Raw genomic sequence first — 20,715 nt, forward strand, 5'->3', positions numbered from 1 at the left:
AATAGTACGATGCTCGATATGTATTATCTGTAAATACCAACATAAAGTAAGAATTTTCTAAGCCTAAACCAAATCATAACCAAGAAGAAATCTTTACTCTTTCAGTTTTTAAACATTGAAAAATAAGCACTTTGCAAAGTCAAGACCTTTTTGCTGGGCCGTACATTGTAAGCTACCCCTGTTTGGTGTTATTAGAAAGTCAGGACAATTTTGTTCTGAAAAAAACACACACAGGCACACACCTTCTGAATGGAGTGACCTCCACTACACTTTGACCTCTGACCTTTCTCTGTCTAGAGGAGGAAGGTGCTAGACCTGTCCTTTTGTGCTTTGAAGAGGTGTGTTTATTGTGTGTGTGTGTGTGTGTGTGTGTGTTTGTGTGTGTGTGTGTGTGTTTGTGTGTGTGTGTGTGTGTGTGTGTGTTTGTGTGTGTGTGTGTGTGTGTGTGTGTGTGTGTGTGTGTGTGTGTGTGTGTGTGTGTGTGTGTGTGTGTGTGTGTTGAGGGTACAAAAAGTTTAGATAGGACAGACTGACTAGCTCTAAGTGTAATACTCTTTGGTTTGACTACATTGTCAGTGGTTACTAAATGCTGAAGAATGTGATTGGGCCCAGTTGTAACAGTTGTTTTACAAATAATAAATATAGTCATTCAGCTCCAAAGAATACAGTCAACATCTCTTAACAAAAAGAAAGCCTTTAACATAAACAAAGCATTAAAAGTTGTGTAATATGACAAAACTATGTAAAAAGAGAAGGGCTTGATCACAGGGTTTGATTGTAGTGAGATAAGATGAAATGTTTTAAAAGTTGGCAAAATACATGCACGCACACAAACACACACAGTAGAGACAGCATATTAGCATTGATGGTTATCAGCACTGGACCAATATCAGCTGGAAACACTGGATCTGATATTAAAGTTTAAAAAAAGAATCATCCGATCTGATCTCGTAACAAATCAAGCCTGAAATAACTCATACTGTGTGATGTTGGCTGATGTGATTGGGGTAATTGAGTGTTTGAGTAATTTGAATATGACAGCCTACTTTTACATGATCATCTTAAGTGAAATGCTTCATTTAAAAATAGCTTATTGTAAAACTTAGTAGTGTAGAAAAAATATTGGATCGTTATCTGCCGATATTCAAGGTTTCAGTATCAGTATCTGAAAAGAATGGAGTGGTATTGGGCCTTCTCTTACATTACATATGTATTCCTGCCATTGTGAGGTTTTTCCATTGATTTTGCATTTAAGAAAAATACACCAACAATAACATGATCATCATCATTGGGAACAAATGCAAACTAAGGATGGGATGGAACTAAGGAAGATTAAAGCCACCTGAAAGTCACTTGAAAGCTTAGAGACTACCAACATCCAGCCTTTTGTAAGTTCTTAAAATGTCAATGTCACAGCTTTACTTCAGTGTGTATACTGGGTATACTGTGTATACCTACAAATAGCATAGAATATTGAATATTTCCTTTTTCATTCTAATTGTCATTGTGTGCATGCATATACAGGAGTGTACAAGTCTTAGGCACCTAAGCACACTGCTTTAAACCATTTATCTGGCCAATAAATGTATTTTGCCAGTTAAAACGACATATTTCACAATAAACACATACAGTAATAAGGTATATGAATTTCTTATAAATTAAAACAGCTGCTATGTTGTGAATTAAAGAATTTTGCAGTTATCTGGATGTCCTCAGCCATCGCATGGATGAATTCCATCAGCATGTTTTAACATTGATTAACCCATCCAAGTACTGGATAATAACTACAGATAATACTGGTCTTCCATGAGGAGAGGTTTAGGAATTCTGAATGGAAAACACTGACCTCTATATAACCACTACTTATTGTATTTATGATATGTGAATGTATTATATAGTCTTTCACCGTCGAAACCACGAAGAATTCTCCTTTTTGTGTGTACAAGAAGACTTAAAAAGTACTGGTATCGGGATATTAATATTACTATATATTATATTAGTATGACCGTTCCGCGTTACTCACAAACTGGCCTTAAGGCGCCATCTAGTGTTAAAGTACAGAACTGTTTAATATACAAAGTGAAAAACAGAGGAAGAGAGCCTAGAAAACATTCGAAAAAAATAGAAAGTGTGGTGTAAAGTAACTGACTCAAACCTATTTCGACTTATGAAGCCAGAGAATGTGGCTGCTATCTTCAGAAGATAAGGCCCGGAGATTTCTTCTTACTGTGTTGAGGAGTTTACTTCGAGATGAGGATGGAATTAACCAATGGAATTTAAACCAGCGATGTGAAACTGGCCAATCAGCTCACACGTGGGCGGGGCTTAGATGACTTCGTGCCCTCCCCAAAGCATGCGCAGGAACAGCAGCTGGAGGAAGTGAGAGGAGGAAGGAAACACACAAGCAAGCCCGTAAGAAAGCATTACTGTTCGTCAGCTTTCATTTCAGTGTTGTTTTAACGGAAAGAGAAGGGCAGCTGGATATTTTTATTTGCCTGGTATTTTAATATCCATAATTGAGCCTTTGCCAATAGGCTGTTCTTGAAGAGCAGAGAAGACAAGAAGAAGTAACAGGTTCGCTCAGAGCAAACTGTTCGAGTGACAGTTAAGCCTGCCGTACACAGATCTGCTTTCTCGGTTAATGTTTGTACGTTGAGTTTGTGGATCGAGTCGTGTGACTGGAGGCCGAAGCGAGTGTTGCACAGTGCGCATTGTCATTAATGACCTACCAGAACAGGTTTGGGGGGGCTGTGTGTGTAAGAGATAGATTGGGTGGGTGTTTTCATCCTTATGCTGACACACTAGGCGTGTTATTAATTCTTCTCAACAAGCTTTGCAGCAGGGATCCGTATGCTAGGAGCACGTACAGATGATTGGTGATGTGGCGATGCGTCAGACATGTTATTTTGACCTGTGTCCTCGCTGTCTCCCCCAGGCAGCATGGCATCGAGAAAGAAAGTTCTGCTCAAAGTCATCATTCTTGGGGATTCAGGGTAAGTGTGTGCATTAAAAGAGAGATGGAGTAATAGAGAGGTCGTTTTGCCATGTTGTAATTTGACTCCTATGTCCTGTGATTGAGAAAGCTGTACAGAAATGTCATGAGTTCGTTATCTCACCTCTTAACATCAGGTCTGAGACAAGATAAAAGATTCATGTTACACCAATAGTGTGAAAATTCCAGTTTCCTCTTTTCAGTTCTCTCTCTCTCTCTCTCTCTCTCTCTCTCTCTCCCTCTTTAGTGTTGGAAAGACATCTTTAATGAACCAGTATGTCAACAAGAAGTTCAGTAATCAGTACAAAGCTACAATAGGAGCCGACTTTCTTACAAAGGAGGTGATGGTTGAGGACAGACTTGTTACTATGCAGGTAACCACACTCTGTCATCATTGCACCATCATTCAAGTCATAAATAAAAAATGAATTTACAACATGAACAACACTTAGTAGCAGATAGCAAACATTAATGTTGACAATAAAACAAACTTCATGGAAGATGCATGGAAAATGCTCTTCTTTTCTACAGTGCTTGCAATGACCATGTGAGCTATTTCCTTTTCCAATGCCATGACAACCCCGTGGCTAACCATGTGACCATAAGCCAGCCAGTTAAATCAACATGATAATTATGTGTGAAAATGACTTGCCGTACCGCTCCTATAGAGCCCCAGATACACTTTCCTGTTTCTTTAAGAACATTTTAGAAAGATGTAAGAAAAGATATGGCAAAGCACTATGTTTTTTATTTATTTATATTTTTATGGTGTTCCTGCCCCTGTTAGATTTGGGACACGGCTGGGCAGGAGAGGTTCCAGTCTCTGGGGGTGGCGTTCTATCGTGGAGCAGACTGCTGTGTGCTGGTGTACGATGTAACTGCTCCGACTACTTTTAAGACTCTGGACTCCTGGAGAGATGAGTTTCTGATTCAGGCCAGCCCTCGTGACCCAGACAACTTCCCTTTTGTGGTGCTTGGCAACAAGATTGACCTGGAAAACAGGCAGGTGTGTAATATTGAAAAACAAAAGAGTGCATATATTGAAGAGCTGTTCGTAAAACTATTAGCATTTACGTAATTTGCTTCTTGTTGACCAGTTTCACAGCGCCTCCCTCATAGCTTGCGTAGAGGCATAGGAATCTGATATAGTCCTGCTGTCACACTCTTCTTGAGAATCTGACCACACAGGCTGCAGGTCAAATGTAATCATATTGAGCTTATCTAGCTAACATATCCATTTTTTTGTTTCTGTATGTGCTGAAATAGTCACATTTAGCTGTAGCAGAATCTGAGTCGTTACTTAGCAACTGATGTTCACTGAAATGATATAGTTGTAGTCAAAATGCTTTTATGACTTCTGTTATTGTAACAAAACAGCTGGACAGCTTTAGTTATATTTATTATAGTTATTATAACAGCTAGAATTGTCAAAAAAGGCTGTTTGTTGATATAGGGTAGTGAGTAACACCTCTTCCTTACATGCTGGGTTCATTTCCCTGCATGGGCAAGCACCCTACACTATACCAATAAGAGTCCTTGGGCAAGACTCCTAACACTACATTCGCCTACCTGTGTAAATTGATAAAATTGTTAGTCGCTCTGAATAAGAGCATCTGCCAAAATACCGTAAAAGTAAATGTAAATGAATGCTTTTCAACCAATCTAATTGTGTGTTTGAAATTAATGCTGGCTTTACACCAAAGGACTTTCCAATGTCGGAATAAAATCATGAGAGTCTTGCTGGAGTCATGTTGCGCTTGCATCATCTCGATTGTTTAGTGTAAGGTGGTCAAGATGGCGATCTTAAGTCAGTCTTTTTCTCGTCATGATGCGGCGACAAAATCAAACATGTTTAATATTATCTTTAATAATAAGTCTTGGCTCATGCAAACATGTGCGCCAGTGCTTGCCGGCGAGCTCATGCACGTGGCGCGCTATAGAGAAAGAGAGAGAGTGTGAAAATGTATTTGTGGCTGCCTGAAATCTCTGTAAAAACAGCAAATTTGCTCCACTTTAATACAATAATCATATTAACTTGAAATGTAAACTGACTGCTTTAATATTTCAGGTTCACTGAGCGTAATAGTGATGTGAGGAAATGTGCAGAGGACTTTAAGAATGGCATTATTGAAGAATCGTTGATGTTTTTTCCTTTTTTAGCTTTCTGTTACACTGGTTTTTATGGTTTAGTTCTTATCACCCAATCAACAATGCCAAATCACTGCATGTTGTGTTATTGTGTAAATCTTTATATTAAATTTAAAACGTAATTGCATATTTTACAGGTTAATTAAAAAGATTCTGGATGATGATGATCTGTCAGAGTATACAGCTCTACTTTGAACTGCTCTGAGCCCCAGATCTTTACATGCTCAGCCAGCATATCTTCCCATCTGTACCACTACAGAATGGAATAAAAAGTGTCTCTCTGCTTTTAAATTTTCACCAGGTGCACGATGGGGAATAATCTCAAAAATCTAGTTGCAGTCTTTTAAATAGTGACACTGCAAGATTCCTAGTCTTTGCAAAATCATAATCTGTGACTAAAAACTGTGACACTGTCTTTTGATGTGAGAGAGTATCAGATTTTAATCTTTTCAAAATCTTTCCTAACTCTTCTAGTTTATGGTTAGCATAACTGTGGTATTAAATCAATTATTATACCTTCTACTATTTTATTTTATTGATTTATTGAATTTATGCAATATTGTGCCTTCTGCCATTTCTTCTCAATTTGCCCTATCACATTGCAACAATCATCCAAACCCTCTGTGCAACAAGCAGTTTCTTCTGTTATGGTGCAATGAAACAGGAGTCATGTCAACCTTACGACTTCCTGTAGTGTAGTGTAATGTAATTTGACTGTCATATGAACATTATAGAATATTATAAAGAGGATTTCTCTCTCAGTGTTTATGCCACAATAGTGTATATCACCAAGGCTTCTTATAGGCTTTAGCTGGTTACCTTCTGTTTACAGCAGCTTTATTGTTTAATTGACTGGAAATGTCAGTATGTCTGTTGTTGATGATGGTTAAGGCTTATTAGATTGACAGTTTCTACAGATGCTAGTCCTGTTAATTTCTTAAGTTGGGTGCAGTTGTACACTCTGCATCCCCTAAAGCTGGACTTAAGTTCTAAACCACTAAATTTTGATTCACATGCTTCTAACCCTAACCCATACATTTTTGTCACAGTACAGAGTGTATGTTGTATAACACCATGAACAACTTGAGCATGCAACATGATTGTTACTTCTTCCTGGTTAGGGTATGGTCCTGCTGTTGTTTCACTCTTAAATCGAGATTTTTTATTATTTTTTTTACCCATCTCTGGCTGTGAATATAAGTATATAATGGTCATCTGTATATGCAAGTGTGTGTGTGTAAATGTATGACTAAAGTATCATGTCTGTGTTTCAGGTGACAACAAAACGAGCACAGGCCTGGTGTCAAAGTAAAAACAACATGCCATACTTTGAGACCAGTGCAAAAGAGGCCATAAATGTTGAACAGGCATTTCAAACCATTGCACGCAATGCCCTAAAACAGGTTAACAGAACACATTATGTCCTACAGTATATTTACTTATTTATCTATGTAGATTCACTATGTCAACTGATTCTTGTTTACTGCTTAAAGCCAATCTTTCTCCCTCCTTCTAGGAGACAGAAGTAGAGCTGTACAATGAGTTTCCAGACCCAATTAAGTTGGACAGGAATGACAGATCCAACCCTCCAGCAGAAAGCTGCAGCTGCTGAGATATGTTTACATAGACACTAACATGCACTGTTTAATGAAAACAGATTTGCACACTAATTTTGCTCTTTTACTTGCTCTCCAAAACACAGACACATGTCCACATACATGTGATACTACTTGATAGCGCTATAAACTTTGGTACTAGTATCTGTGCCGTGTCTGCAGTAATTTGGAAGTACTTCTCATTCCACTCTGATTCAGTTGCTGTGTCTTGTTGCTTTTTTTTTATACCTGAATTAGCTTAAGTAGGTATTCTAATCATAAAAGAGAATTCACTAAAATATATGATAATTGGCTTAACTGCTGTATATCTGAATTTATTTTGTTTTGTTATTTTTAGCTATATATTTGTTAATTTAAATATACTTCAGGGTACACTCACTTTTGTTTTCAGATAAAGTGGTCTATTGGGTCACAGAGGTGATGTTCAGAAATCTCTTGTCAAGGATTCCTTCTGTTGCTGACTTAAAGAAAAGACGTGTATCAAGCATACTTGTTTTCACCCAACCATTTATGCTAAATCTTACAAATTACCACAAGAAAATGATACTCTTAAATGTAATAATGTATAGATTTTTAGATTGTGATGTAGGCTGCTGATATGCTTCTTGTCCGTTTCCATTGGACCAACCTACAAACCTAGATAGGGTTAACACTCATGCCTTCATGACTTACAGAACTGTCATGTTTTGCAGATTAAAATAAGATTAAAATTCTTTTATGCATATGCATTGTCAACATCTGTGATTTTTATCAGCTTTAAATGACCCATTTCAGTCTTGTGGGTAAAAAAGCAACGTACAGTGTCATTTTCCCTGTTCTGTGCTGTTTTGTGTATTTATTAAGTGCCTTTTCTTAGTCCAAGCACTACATATTTTTCGTACCTGTCGTAATGCCTGTTTCTCATCAGGTAATAAACCATTTATAAGCAGGTGTGTTACAGCAGGGAAAACATTACATTATACAGAGCATGGGCCAGCTGAGTATGTGGTTAGGATGATGCTATGTCTGTCAGCATTTGAAACCAGACAGGAGCATAGAGCTTTAAATAATGGTATATATACTATATTGTCAAAAGTAATCACCCAGCCAAATCATTGAATTCAGGTGTTCCAATCACTTCCATGGCCACAGGTGTATAAAACCAAGCACCTAGGCATGCAGACTGCTTCTACAAACATTTGTGAAAGAATGGGTCGCTCTCAGGAGCTCAGTGAATTCCAGCATGGCACTGTGACAGGATGCCACCTGTGGAACAAATCCAGTTGTGAGAATTTCCTCACTGCTAAATATTCCATAGTCAACCGTCAGTGGTATTATGACAAAGTGGAAGTGATTGGGAACAACAGCAACTCAGCCACGAAGTGGTAGCCCACATAAATGACAGAGTGGATGCTGACACATAGTGCGCAGAGGTCGCCAACTTTCTGCAGTCAATCCCTACAGACCTTCAAACTTCATGTGGCCTTCAGATTAGCTCAAGAACAGCATAGAGAGCTTCATGGAATGGGTCTCCATGGCCGAGCAGCTGCATCCAAGCCTTACCTCGCAAAGCACCGAATGCAGTGGTGTAAAGCATCACCACTGGACTCTAGAGAACACTGGAGACGTGTTCTCTGGAGTAACGAATCACACTTCTCCATCTGCCAATCCGATGAACGGGTCTGGGTTTGGTGGTTGCCAGGAGAGCGGTACTTGTCGAACCACATTATGCCAAGTGTAAAGTTTGGTGTGGGGTTGTTTTACAGGAGTTGGGCTCGGCCCCTTAGTTCCAGTGAAAGGAACTCTTAATGCTTCAGCAGACCAAGAGAATTTGGAAAATTTCCTACTCCCCACTTTGTGGGAACAGTTTGGGGATGACCCCTTCCTGTTCCAACACGACTGTGCCCCAGTGCAGAAAGCAAGGTCCATAAAGACATGGATGAGCAAGTTTGGTGTGGAAGAACTTGACTGGCCTGCACAGAGTCCTGACTTTAACCCAATACCACACCTTTGGGATGAATTAGAATGGAGACTTCAAGCCAGGCCTTCTCGTCCAACATTAGTGTCTGACCTCACAAATGTGCTTTTGTAAGAATGGTCAAAAATTCCCATAAACACACTCCTAAACCATGTGGAAAGCCTTCCTAGAAGAGTTGAAGCTGTTACAGCTGCAAAGGGTGGGCCGACATCATATTAAACCCTATGGATTAAGAATGGGATTTCACTCATATGTGTGTGAAGGCAGACGAGCAAGTACTTTTGGAAATATAGTGTATCATACATAGATGTATAAATACATGTATATTTATATACAGCAATCTTTGTCTTTGCATGTGCATGATGTTCATTAAACCAAAAGGCTTCCTATTTCTTTCTGACCTTTTACTGTATATTCTATCTCAGGTTCAAGTGTGCTCTGATTGGTGCTTCAAGCTTTATCATTGTCTTAATACAGCTGTTAAGCAAATTCAACAAGAAATCATTTGAGTACATCATACTGTGCACCTATTGTGATAGAGATGTACAGCGTTGTGGAAATCACATGTCATGATTCTTTTTCTAAGTCGATGCTAGATTGAACCTGAGGCATATGAAGTGATGTATTATGCTCCAGACTCATTTGTTACAACTCTAAACATTTGTTACAGTTCAGAGTTTTGAATGGCAGCACGGTGATGCAGAAATCGAGGTCACCAGGAAGAACAGAGTAGAGAGCAGAAGGGAAACAAGTTTGCCAGCTCACAGCCACGCGAGGGCGTTTTATGTGCTTGTTTAGAGAAATTAAACGCCGCGTATTTCGGACACATCAGGTAAACTCGGGATAACTAACATCGTTTCGAATCATTCACACCCTCAACTTCCCTCCCATGTTCAGTAAGGAGGGGGTCGGTGTACAGTTTAATACATTTTCGCCCTCAAAGTAAGTCCCCCCACCCATTACAGCGCTGTCTGTGAGGGGTGAGATCTTTTGTTTGTCCTCGTCTGGCTGACTTTTCCGTGTACATCGCTATTTTCACTCACTGCTTTTCACAGCATCGTTTCCTCTTCGTACGGGGTTCATGGCGGGTCCGAACTGGGTCAGAATTTATGAGAAAACACGTCTCAAAGTGGCGGGAAAAAACACAACTCAACAAATGACTTCTGCTGCCCGTGTTGTTGTTCTCAATCACGTCCGCGTATAGGCGTTAACTCTGAGTCGCACGCGCATGCAATCCAAAACAAGCTCGTCGCGGCACAAGAGCGGAAACTTTATCTCACGCGACGCTGCGATATCGCGTCCTGCGAACTGTTTGACCATGTCTGCTCAGGTCGAGGAGACAGCCCCAGCTCCGGCCCCGGCCCCTGCTCCAGCAGCACCGGCCACCAAGAAGAAGGCAACCCCCAGTAAATTCAAGGCAGCTGCAAAGAGCGCCTCTCCGGATGGCAAAAAGAAGAAAAAGAAGAAGAGCAAGGGGCCCGGAAAGTACAGCCAGCTGGTGATCGAAGCCATCCGGACCTTGGGGGAGAAAAACGGCTCGTCCCTGTTCAAGATCTACAACGAGGCGAAGAAAGTGACCTGGTTTGACCAGCAGAACGGCAGGATGTACCTCAGATACTCGATCCGCGCGCTGCTGTTCAACGACACGCTCGTGCAGGTGAAGGGGCTCGGCGCTAACGGCTCCTTCAAACTCAACAAGAAGAAATTCGAGACCAAAAGCAAGAAGAGATCCGCCAAGCCCGCCAAGGCACCGAAACCGACTAAGAAACCGGCCAAAAAGGCGGCGGAGAAGAAGAAGAAAAGCGTGAAGACAGCTAAGAAGACGACCCCCGCCGCGAAGAAAGCCGCCAAGCCGAAGAAAGCCCCCAAAAAGCCAGCAGTGTCTGTGAAGAAGGGAACCAAGGCTAAGACGGCTAAGCCCAAAAAATAGACTCTTTTAAAAGCTTTCTTTCCTGAATGTATCAGCCTAAAGTGAAGGATGTAATGACGCTGACTTGTTTAAGGTGGGCCTGAAAGGCTGATGTGTAAATAGACGATGACATAAGAGGACATACTAGAGTTTATTGAGCAGGAAGAAGTGACGTTTTGTTAAACTGTTGTAAGTCTTATTTTCCTTTTTGTTGTCTGGATTTGTTGCTGTAAATTTGAATAACTGTTATACAGACACGCCCACTTGGGGTTGCAGTCTTCTGGATTTCAGTTGCAGATATGCTCTTTTGGTATCTTGTTGCAAAGCAATTGAGTTGACTTTTTATGAAATGTTTCAAAATAAAAGCTTAAATAAAAAGATGCTTGCATTTTCTGTCTTTAGACAAGTCTACTGTCATCCACCTTTAGATGACAGATAATCCTCAGGCCAGAATGATGCTTTGGTTTTAATTCCTGGGATGCATATTAAATCCACACACTATTATACTAAGCATATCATTATTATTATTATTTTGCATACTATTTAGCATGGTACCATGCAGTTTTCGACGCAGCCCTGGTCTTGGACTCCCTGTTCAGCTGTAATTCACCCAAAGTCAAGAAGAGGTTATTATTATGAGACTAACCACTTAAAAACGTGCAGGGCTCACCTTATAAGATAAACCTAGCTCTAGATGTTTTGTGAAATGTTGTAGATGAGTACACAACTGCAAATTGTGCAGAGGTTTACAGTGTAGTAGCACTGAAAAACTGTGTTTTTCTAGTTTTAACCTCATCGGCTTATTGCTTATAAGCACCAAGTAGTAGCTTGGTACTACCAAGCCTTCCTAAACTGAAATAGGTGTAAAACAGGGTTAACACTAAACTCTGCAGCCCTGTGGATCTCTGGAACGGGAGTAGGCCACCCCCTGCATTAAGACCCCTTTGAACAGGGATTGAGTTGTAGCTCATTTATCAGATTTTTCATGAGGTAACACTGTGCTTATTACCATTCTCTCACATAGCTTCACATCCAAATACTATGGCACTAAACTATGCAACACAAAATACATTAGCATTTTGGAGCAATGTACTAGGCAACATTTTTTACATATTTATTAGTTAATACATTAAATTTGTAAGATATGCATTTTTGATATTGAATATATTTCTGCCTTCTCACTGTCGACGTGTTTTGTGCCTGTCTTTGTATTTATATCCATATTTTTGTTATCTTAATAGTCTTATTTGGCTTTGTTGTTGTTTTAACTCCAATATAAACGTAGGCTTACACCTACAGGAGCATGACACAGCCACGGAATTAACTAAGAAATTATAACTGATTTAGAAAACATTTGGAGGAAGAGGAATAGAAACATACATAATAATGTAAGAAATTACCCATCTTTTAAATTACGTGATGATTTTACTCAAAAGAACGGGCTTTTTGTGACAGGCTAGCTTTCACAGTGTTTCGTGCTTGTACACTCCTCCTCGTTTACTGCCTTGTTTCTGTGATTTGGGACTCCGCCCTGCTAGTGGTGTCCCCAAAAGAACGACGAGCGCGGAAGTAGCCCGATGTTTCCGTCTTCTAACGAAACGCCGCTTACACAGAAATGGTAAGAGAGCTAGACTCCTAAAATGACTTCTGTGGAGTTGATTTTAAAACTTAACTCTTTCGCATGAATTAGCTGTGCTGTGCGGATGCTGATTCTTTTCTAAGCTTGCAGAACTGTTATGAATCACGGAGGTGCTCCGATTCTAGCGAAACAGTAGTAGCTAGCTGGCTAACATAGATCCCCACCCAAGTTAGCCTCGGATTCTAGCGAGAAAGCTGCAGGTAGCGAGCCCCGGTGTGTACTTTACTTACATATTCGGCCATCGGTTCTACTAATTTTGCAATTGTGTAAACTACGACTTACCAGCTCATCACAAGTTGCCTTCGCTTTACAACGTTACGCGTTGCTGTTTTGTAGTAGGCTAGCTAACGGCTAGCGTTACAGCGGATTTAACGATGGCTGGACGTGTCTCGCGCTGATGCAGCTCGGCTGTTCTACGGGGTATGGTCACTTCTTGCGGAATGATGCTGATAAGGATCTGTATGACCCAGCGTTATTGAGTATGCATGATGTCAAATGAAAAAAGGCTCGTCTTTCACCCCCGTTAGAAATAGTAAATCGTTTCTTTGGAGGACGACGGTGCAGTTGGGGAAATGGTCAGACCGTCAGAAGCTCTGTCGGGTTTCTAGTTCCTTGTTGCCGCATTTGAGAAGTAGATCGAATATGCACAACGTGGAAGAACAACAGAACCAAGTTTGGTCATTTTAATGATGCATGTCAGTTCATTCTCGCAGTAACATTAGATACTTCCTCTTTCACGATGAAGTCTAGGAAGTGAATGAATATAAATAGACTGCGCCGATTTAAAAGCGAAACGCCACCGATAAAAAAAAAACAGCATAATTAAATGGTTTAGATGTAAACACAGTCATCCAGAGTGATTTGATGTGAAATGCTCTTAGAGAAACCTGCTGAATCGAAATTCACAGTGGTGGTGATAGGAACCAGACAATGTCCCTGAAAGCCCTTCATACAAAGTTATTATATGAAATACGTTTCCTGATGTCCTGTTTTGTATTGAAATGTATTTCAGTCCATTTATTTTATTCAGTTCATGGTGGAGAGGTCCATGCAAAGAGAACTTTTTTTTAGATGTATGGCTACCTTTGTGAACATAACAAACACATTTTCAGAAGACACATTTAGGTTCACTGGTGGTTTGGGATAGTAAATAAAATGGCCATGTTTCTGTAGACATGGCAAGCCCTGGTTCCTATCACCGTCAATGAAAAGAGACTGAGAGACTGTGTATTTTTCTACAGTGAGCTAACATCAAGCCTCTTTGACCGAGTCTGTTTATGAACTGAATTATTCAGATTTTTAAAAAATGGTGGAGCTCCCCTTTAATGGCTGAATGTGCTGGATATTTTGTACTATTCTTGTTAATTGTTTTAAGAATGTACCAGTTTAGGACACGTTTGTTTTTAAATCTGATGACCTCGAGTTTGTGCTTTGAAGTCCGTCAGGTTGCTGCCATCACATTTTTATTTATGTTGCATCAAATATTACAGATTAAAAGTGTTTTGTGCTCTTCATACCGTTTTTACTTATTACTCTGATTTGGAGAACTGAATGATATTGATGCTCCAAGTAACCGAAGGTTCTATGATGTAGTGTGTGGGTTTGGAGGGACTGTGGAAGAATACAGTATTTCAAGAATTCCCTTACAGGTTCCAACCTGTAGTAGCTGAGGTAGAGTAAGCAAACCACTGACTGACTGTGGGTGTGTAGAGAGTTGTGTACGTCTCTTGAGTGGGCTTAGTGGCCGACTTCTCTCATCATTCTGTCCTCTCTGCAGACGGCGACTCTGCGTCCGTACCTGAATGCAGTACGTGCAACACTGCAGGCGGCTCTCTGTCTGGAGAACTTCTCCTCACAGGTGGTTGAGCGCCACAACAAACCTGAGGTTGAAGTGCGGTAAGTGTGTTTTTGTGTGCGTAAAATGAAGTCCTCCTGATTTTTTTTTTTTTTTTTTCCAAAATATATGCTTATTTCAATTGTTTGGGTGTAAACACAATTATTCACAGTGGTTTAATGTGAAGTGGCTCACTGTGGAGAAACATACTGACAGATTTCTTTACAGTGCTGGTGATATGAGCCAGTGTTACAGCACATATAGCAATTTTATTTATTTTCCAAACTGACTAGTGAACTAGCACCTGTGTTCTGGGTTTTAATTTGCAATTCTGATAATGGTAAAATAGTGTAAAATGTGGAAAAAGTGTTCTTTGGGTACTATTTTGCCACTATTAACACTATGCTTGTACATCCATGAATGTATTTAAAAATTACTTTTTAAGTGTATTAACCATTTCATATAAGTGGTTTCTGTGAGGGAGCTTTTAGCAACATAAAAGTCTGTCACATCTGAGCTATTCTGACTCTGTATGTTTCATCTTACCTATTACCTATTTCTTAACCAATTAATTATGCTGAAGTAAAAATGGTTTGCTACTTCCCCTTTTAAAGCAGGGGCGTATTTCACAAAGCTGGATTTCTCATTTAGCCAGATAACAAATCAAACTTGAAACCTGTCCAATAGAAGAGACACTGATCAGGGACATTGTAATTGCATCGTTCTGACCATCCAGCTTACTGTTTTGCAAAACATTCCCTCAGTTAGCCGTTTTGAGTATGCAGCAAAATGACCAGTATGCGACCAAAATGACCAATTTCACATCACTGTCTTAATACACATGCTGTCCAGAAAGGTCCCTAAAACAATTGGACACCTTAACCATCAGTAAACTTTATTAAAGTTCTCTGGGTTACTTCATAAAATGATATTTGAGAGAAAAAACACTTTTAGCACAACATCAAACTGATGGTAGACTCCTTGAGTGGAGAAAGCCTGGAGAAGAATTCCAACAGACTTCACTAAGCACAGAGGTGAAAATATCAAAGTCTGAGGCTGTTTTCTTACAGTGGTGACAGTGAACTTGTGTTCATTGATGAGATTATGAATGCAGACGTGCAGTATTTACAATGTAAACCAAAAGAAGTCTGTAGAGAAACTGCTCAAAATATAACAATTTGAAACATACCAGATACTATTTAATCGTTTAATCATTTAATTGTTATCATTATGCCATAATATGTAATGTCTAACTAATTTTCTGTATGTTACCTCACATCGGCATGTTAGAGCAGTGAAAAAGTTGTGATTTCAGTCAGAGCTCTGCAGTTAATTTTATACAGCCTATTTTCATTTTATTTATTTATTTATTTATTTATTATTTATACAGCCTATTTTCATCATTTCATTTAACTCCAAATGAATACTAAATGCCTGCTGATAGTGCTACATATGCCAGGTTATTGTTTCATGTACTCCTCCCTACTGACTGGCCATGTATTTATTTGTGTGTGTTTAACAGGAGCAGTAAGGAATTGTTGCTTCAACCTGTTGTGATTAGCAGGAATGACAAAGAGAAAGTCCTTATTGAGGGCTCTATCAACTCAGTGCGTGTCAGCATTGCAGTGAAACAGGTACCTTCAACTTTAACTTCACATCCACTCCAAATATTCATTTTATGTTACAGTTAATTTGAAATAATATCACTGAATATGTGAAATATGTACATTCTAATCACTAGGGCAGTCTTGACTGACAGAATCTTGATGTTACAGTAATGCGTATTCTAAAAAATCAGGTATATTATTTAACTATTTGGCTCTATTATCTTCACTGTGCTCTGGCGGCCCCCTCTAGGCTGATGAGATTGAAAAGATTCTGTGCCATAAATTTATGCGCTTCATGATGATGAGAGCAGAGAACTTCTTCATTCTGCGGAGAAAAGCTGTGGAGGTAAGAAATGTTTAAAGAAGGAAAGAAGTAAGACATGCTGTCAGAAATACTGTTACACATTTGTTTCATAGTTTACATGTTGTTTGAGATTGTAGTTACAGTTGTTTTTCTAATAGTGCTGAACAGAACCACTGTGTTTTTGTACAGTGCATGCATTCTACTTTAAAAAAAAAAAGGAATACACTGATATGGGAATTCTGGGAATTTTGTGTACATGCTGATACATAATTTGGGGCTAAGTCTGTCTGGCTTTGCATTACAGAGAAGTGTAAAATTTACTTGTGGAGGGATACAAATGCAATAAAATTAAAAATCATTTTTACATAAAGTGCGGTGGTAACAGTGACCAGTGCATAAATATAACTGTTATATACATGTGTGTACAAGTGAAATGTGAAATATGTAATATAACATTTTCATATGTAAAAAAAACATTAACTCATTTTATATTTAACGCCTCACTGTAGCTTTACTTGCAGGATAACCTCTCACATGTTTTTGCCACTCCAGGGCTATGACATCAGTTTCCTCATCACTAACTTCCACACGGAGCAGATGTATAAGCACAAGTTGGTGGATTTTGTCATCCATTTTATGGAGGAGATTGATAAAGAAATCAGCGAAATGAAACTGTCAGTCAACGCAAGGGCACGAATAGTTGCTGAAGAGTTCCTCAAGAACGTAAGTGTAGCATTCCTCTCTCTCTCTCTCTCTCTCTCTCTCTCTCTCTCTCTCTTCTCTCTCTCTCTCTCTCTCTCTCTCTCTCGCTCTCTCTCGCTCTCTCTCGCTCTCTCTCGCTCTCTCTCTCTCTCTCTCTCTCTCTCTTCTCTCTCTCTCTCTCTCTCTCTCTCCTCTCTCTCTCTCTCTCTCTCTCACACTCACATACTTAAAAATAGTTGTGTTAGATTAAGATTAGTAATGAAACTGAATCCTGCAGGTGTTTACTTCTGAACCACATTTTATCTAAATTTATACAAAAAAACAAAAACTTTGATGTAGTATTAAAAATTGTTTAAAGTTTTAAAATGTGCCACCAGTGTCTCACTCTCTAGTGCATACAGTCCATATAAGAAACTATTGCAAAAACAGCCTGTTTTTTAATTGTTGTTCTTGTAATGTCACTAAAACCAACAGATATAAGCCCTTTAAATGGGACCTTTTCAATGTTTATAATTAGATTTTTGGAAGCTACTAGAATAGATTTACATTCTGTACATCTGTACCTCTCTTCACCCACTTTTTTTTTTTTTTTTTTTTGATCAATTATTTATTTATTTTCATTATTTTCCACCTATAAGGAATAACATGCATTACAGTATAAAATCAAGAAGGGGGGTGATTGTGTATGCCTCCCACGAACCCCCCCCCCCCCACCCCCCCCCCCCCCCCCCCCCCCCCCCCAAGTTCAAAGCATTCTCCCAAGCCATTAGTGTCTTTTCCTTAGCGCCATGAATGCGGGCAGTTGAAAGTTCCAGGTTGACAACGTCAATACAAGAAAGAATCCATTTTCTCCGGCTCAGGGAATGTGGGGGTTGCCAATGCAAAGCCAGTAATTTTTTGGCTGCAGTTGTGCCAGCCATCCAGACTTTCTTTTCTGTGCTGTTCTCTTCACCCACTTTTAAAAACATTCCATTAGAGCTCCTATGTGTTTTGAGTGGTCAGCTCGCCTACTCTGTTCTGATTGGTTAACCGCCAGAGTGGTTCCGCCCCTACGTGTTCCACCTAGTCTTGCAGTCTGCAGACAGACCCTTCTCTCCTGAGCAGCTGTAAACATCAGCCTGACTATCGTTTTTTTTTTAAAGGCATCGGTTCTGCCATATCCGTTTGAGCGTTAATCCAGTCCTGAAAGTGAGGCCAGTGTCTGACATGGCTACAAAACTGAGCAAGCTATCCTGGCTCCAGTAGTTGCTGTGCTTTGTGGGAGGGTGCACCAAGCTCGCCAGTAGGCAGGCAATAAGAATGGTGTTACAAGATTGCTTTATCTTGTAACAAAGGAACAAAGCTGGAATTCCAACAAGACATTTCAGGCAGCTGAGAAAAGTGTTTTCTGTGGGAGAGTTACTCCCTCCTGAACTTTGCAGACCGTTAACATGCACAAAAAGCTATATAACGCATTAAAAGAAAGGGAAAAATGAGAAATCATAATAGGTCCCTTTTTAAGATTTTCTCCTACCTGGACCAGCAGATTTTTGGGTATTTCCATCACTGGCTTATTTATTCACTTGTTCAGAACTGAGATTTACAAGTATTTATATACTATTAGTCCCACAGTTCAAAAGCTTCTTGCTGTTTAAAAAAAAATACCTTAAATCAAACTAACAGTTCCTTAAATGTCCTGTTTTTGAAATCAGTTTTAAGGAATTGCCCTCATATCTTCAGCAAACTGCAAGACTCGCTTCACCATGGTCAACAGAAACGCGGGTGGAGATTTTGAGCCCAGAGAGTGAAGCAGATGACAGAGAGCCAGACAGAGGACACAAAGTGTGAACAGCCGATCAGCATGGAGCACCACTAAAAGGAGACCAGCTGGATGGAGGGTGTGTGCCCTCTGCCACAGGACTAAATTCAGAGCGTTGCAGTGATGTAAACCAAGAGCACTGATGGAATATAGCACTCTAATCACTCTCTGTACTGTTAAACTCTCACTCTGCTTTTTTTTTTTTTTTTGCATTTTCCTTTTGAAGTTTTTTACTAATGCGCTTGTGCCATATCTTTTCTTAATTCATCCTACTCTATTACACTTTCCTGTTGCCATCTACCTTTTGAAAACTCATTATTCTGTAGCCATAGTTAAGTGCTCACAACGTTGCAATCATTTGAATTCACCTCACTTTTCCTCCATGCTTATGAATGTTAACAAATATGTATATAGGGAATATGCATATAGGAAAATGCAATTCACCTCTAGCCTTTAAAAAAACCCCAAAAATCAGGGTAGGTCTTTTTAGATAAAACCTCTTCAATGTTCATAAGCGTACAGGAAAATTATACTGATGTTTCTATGACGTAAACAAGATTCTGTTTTTTTTTTTAAATATAAATACATATATACTGTGTGCATAATGACAATTTCATGTTTGAGTTTTGTAGACCCTCACACAGGTGCACATGGACCACAAAAACTTTATTAATGGTGGACACATGATGGTGAAACAATGTATTAAATAAATCATTTTTTGCTTGCTTTGTGTGATTTTTGTGTTTAGAGTAAATGATTTTGCCCTCTGTTGGCTTTCTTAATATGAATAGCACTTCCTTAGTAACTCAGGCTTGTCTAGGTAGTGCACACGGTTTTGTAGGTTCCTGAATGAAACTTATAAATTGGAAGTGTTAAATGGTTCTGGTGAAAACTGATCATTACACCAAGGTAAACATCACTGATAAAGACCACTATAGTTAGATTTGGGATGTTTTTCTCAAAACAGTATCCACTTGCGTCCCTGCTTTTAGTGGCCATTTATGTTCTAAAAGTAGATCTCTGAAATGTGATTTTTCCTAGTGTGATGGAAGAACTTATGTGATCAAGCAAGATGCCTATTATTGGGTCCAGTTAAGCGCATTTTATGATATTCATGTTAGAAGGGCTAGGACTTGCTGCTGAAAACAAATGTTATACTTAACACTTAGCCATCGTTTAAAAAGGCATCCGTCAGTGTTACAAGAACTAGTAGTGTTACAAGTGAGAAGAGTTTCTGAACATAATTAATGTATGATTAATTCTCTCATTGTTTATGTTCATGTATAATATTTCAATATAATTTTTTATGTAAATGACTTGAGTGTTTAAGTAGTAGACTATGCAATAAAATCACCACACTTTAATTGTAATGTATCATACAGTATATAGACAAAAGGATTGGGGTGCTTACAGGAGCTGTTATGACATCCTGTTTTAAATCCATAGACATTAATATGGAGTTTGTCCCCCCTTTGCTGCTGTAACTGCTCTTATTCCTTTGGGAAGCTTTCTACAAAATTTTGGAATGTGTCTGGGAATTTTTGCGCATTCATCTAGAAGAGTATTTGTGAGCTTAAGCAGTGATGTTGGATGAGAGGGCCTGGCTCGCAATCTCCATTCTAATTAATCCCAAAGGTGTCTGATGGGGTTGAGGTCAGGGCTCTGTGCAGTCAAGTTCTTCCACACTAAACTCACCCCACCATATCTTTATGGACCTTTGTGCACTGGGGCTCGGTCATTCTGGAACAACTGTTCCCACGAAGTTGGAATCGTAAACTTGTCCAAAATGTCTTGGTCTGCTGAAGCATAGCAATTTCCCTTCACTGAAGCTAAGGGGCCTAGGTCAACCCCTGAAAAACAGTCCCATAGCATTGTCTTTTCTCTACCAAACTTTACATTTGGCACAATGCAGTCAGTCAGGTAATGTTCTCCTGGCATTCGCCAAATCCAGACTCGTTCATCAGACCGCCAGATAGAGAAGTGTGATTCATCACTCCACGTTTCCACTGCTTTCCAGCGGCAGTTTACTTTGCACCACTCCATCCGATGCTTGGCATTGTGCTTGGTCATGTAAGGCTTGAATGCAGCTGCTCAGCCATGGAAACCAATGCAAAGAAGCTCCCAGTACACAGTTTTTGTACTGATGTTAATGCCAGAGGTTTGAATTTTGCAGTTATAGAGTCAGCAGAGCGTTGGCAACTTTTTTGCA

General features: G+C 39.5%; 3 protein-coding genes across 4 annotated transcripts; all 3 read left to right on the plus strand.

Moving 5' to 3' along the window:
• The first annotated feature begins 2,350 nt into the window (after positions 1–2,350).
• Positions 2,351–7,482, plus strand: LOC108440445 (ras-related protein rab7). 2 transcript variants are annotated; one of them, XM_017719312.2, is made up of 6 exons: positions 2,351–2,412; positions 2,936–2,993; positions 3,240–3,366; positions 3,780–3,998; positions 6,415–6,543; positions 6,657–7,482. In XM_017719312.2, the coding sequence occupies exons 2-6, from the start codon at positions 2,941–2,943 to the stop codon at positions 6,750–6,752; spliced, it is 624 nt and encodes a 207-aa protein (XP_017574801.1). In that variant the 5' UTR covers positions 2,351–2,412; positions 2,936–2,940; the 3' UTR covers positions 6,753–7,482. The 2 variants fall into 2 exon arrangements, with proteins under 2 accessions (XP_017574801.1, XP_017574810.1); XM_017719321.1 differs by lacking the exon at positions 2,351–2,412 and adding an exon at positions 2,419–2,574.
• Positions 7,483–9,925: 2,443 nt separating this feature from the next.
• Positions 9,926–11,002, plus strand: LOC108439828 (histone H1.10). The gene has a single exon (XM_017718444.2). The coding sequence runs from the start codon at positions 9,942–9,944 to the stop codon at positions 10,641–10,643; it is 702 nt and encodes a 233-aa protein (XP_017573933.1). The 5' UTR covers positions 9,926–9,941; the 3' UTR covers positions 10,644–11,002.
• Positions 11,003–12,117: 1,115 nt separating this feature from the next.
• Positions 12,118–19,241, plus strand: arpc4 (actin related protein 2/3 complex, subunit 4). Its single transcript, XM_017719331.2, has 6 exons — positions 12,118–12,240; positions 14,039–14,157; positions 15,618–15,729; positions 15,953–16,048; positions 16,559–16,729; positions 18,400–19,241. The coding sequence occupies exons 1-6, from the start codon at positions 12,238–12,240 to the stop codon at positions 18,403–18,405; spliced, it is 507 nt and encodes a 168-aa protein (XP_017574820.1). The 5' UTR covers positions 12,118–12,237; the 3' UTR covers positions 18,406–19,241.
• The last annotated feature ends 1,474 nt before the right edge of the window (positions 19,242–20,715 follow it).

Source organism: Pygocentrus nattereri, chromosome 26 (assembly GCF_015220715.1).
Source record: "Pygocentrus nattereri isolate fPygNat1 chromosome 26, fPygNat1.pri, whole genome shotgun sequence".
Lineage (NCBI taxonomy): Eukaryota > Metazoa > Chordata > Actinopteri > Characiformes > Serrasalmidae > Pygocentrus > Pygocentrus nattereri.

Coding starts and splice junctions, on each gene's coding strand:
- LOC108440445 (XM_017719312.2), top strand. CDS start 2,941: ATGGCATCGAGAAAGAAAGTTCTGCTCAAAGTCATCATTCTTGGGGAT. Junction 3,367..3,779: donor ACAGACTTGTTACTATGCAG/GTAACCACACTC, acceptor TGCCCCTGTTAG/ATTTGGGACACGGCTGGGCA. Junction 6,544..6,656: donor CACGCAATGCCCTAAAACAG/GTTAACAGAACA, acceptor CCCTCCTTCTAG/GAGACAGAAGTAGAGCTGTA.
- LOC108439828 (XM_017718444.2), top strand. CDS start 9,942: ATGCAATCCAAAACAAGCTCGTCGCGGCACAAGAGCGGAAACTTTATC.
- arpc4 (XM_017719331.2), top strand. Junction 15,730..15,952: donor TCAGCATTGCAGTGAAACAG/GTACCTTCAACT, acceptor GGCCCCCTCTAG/GCTGATGAGATTGAAAAGAT. Junction 16,049..16,558: donor TGCGGAGAAAAGCTGTGGAG/GTAAGAAATGTT, acceptor TTGCCACTCCAG/GGCTATGACATCAGTTTCCT.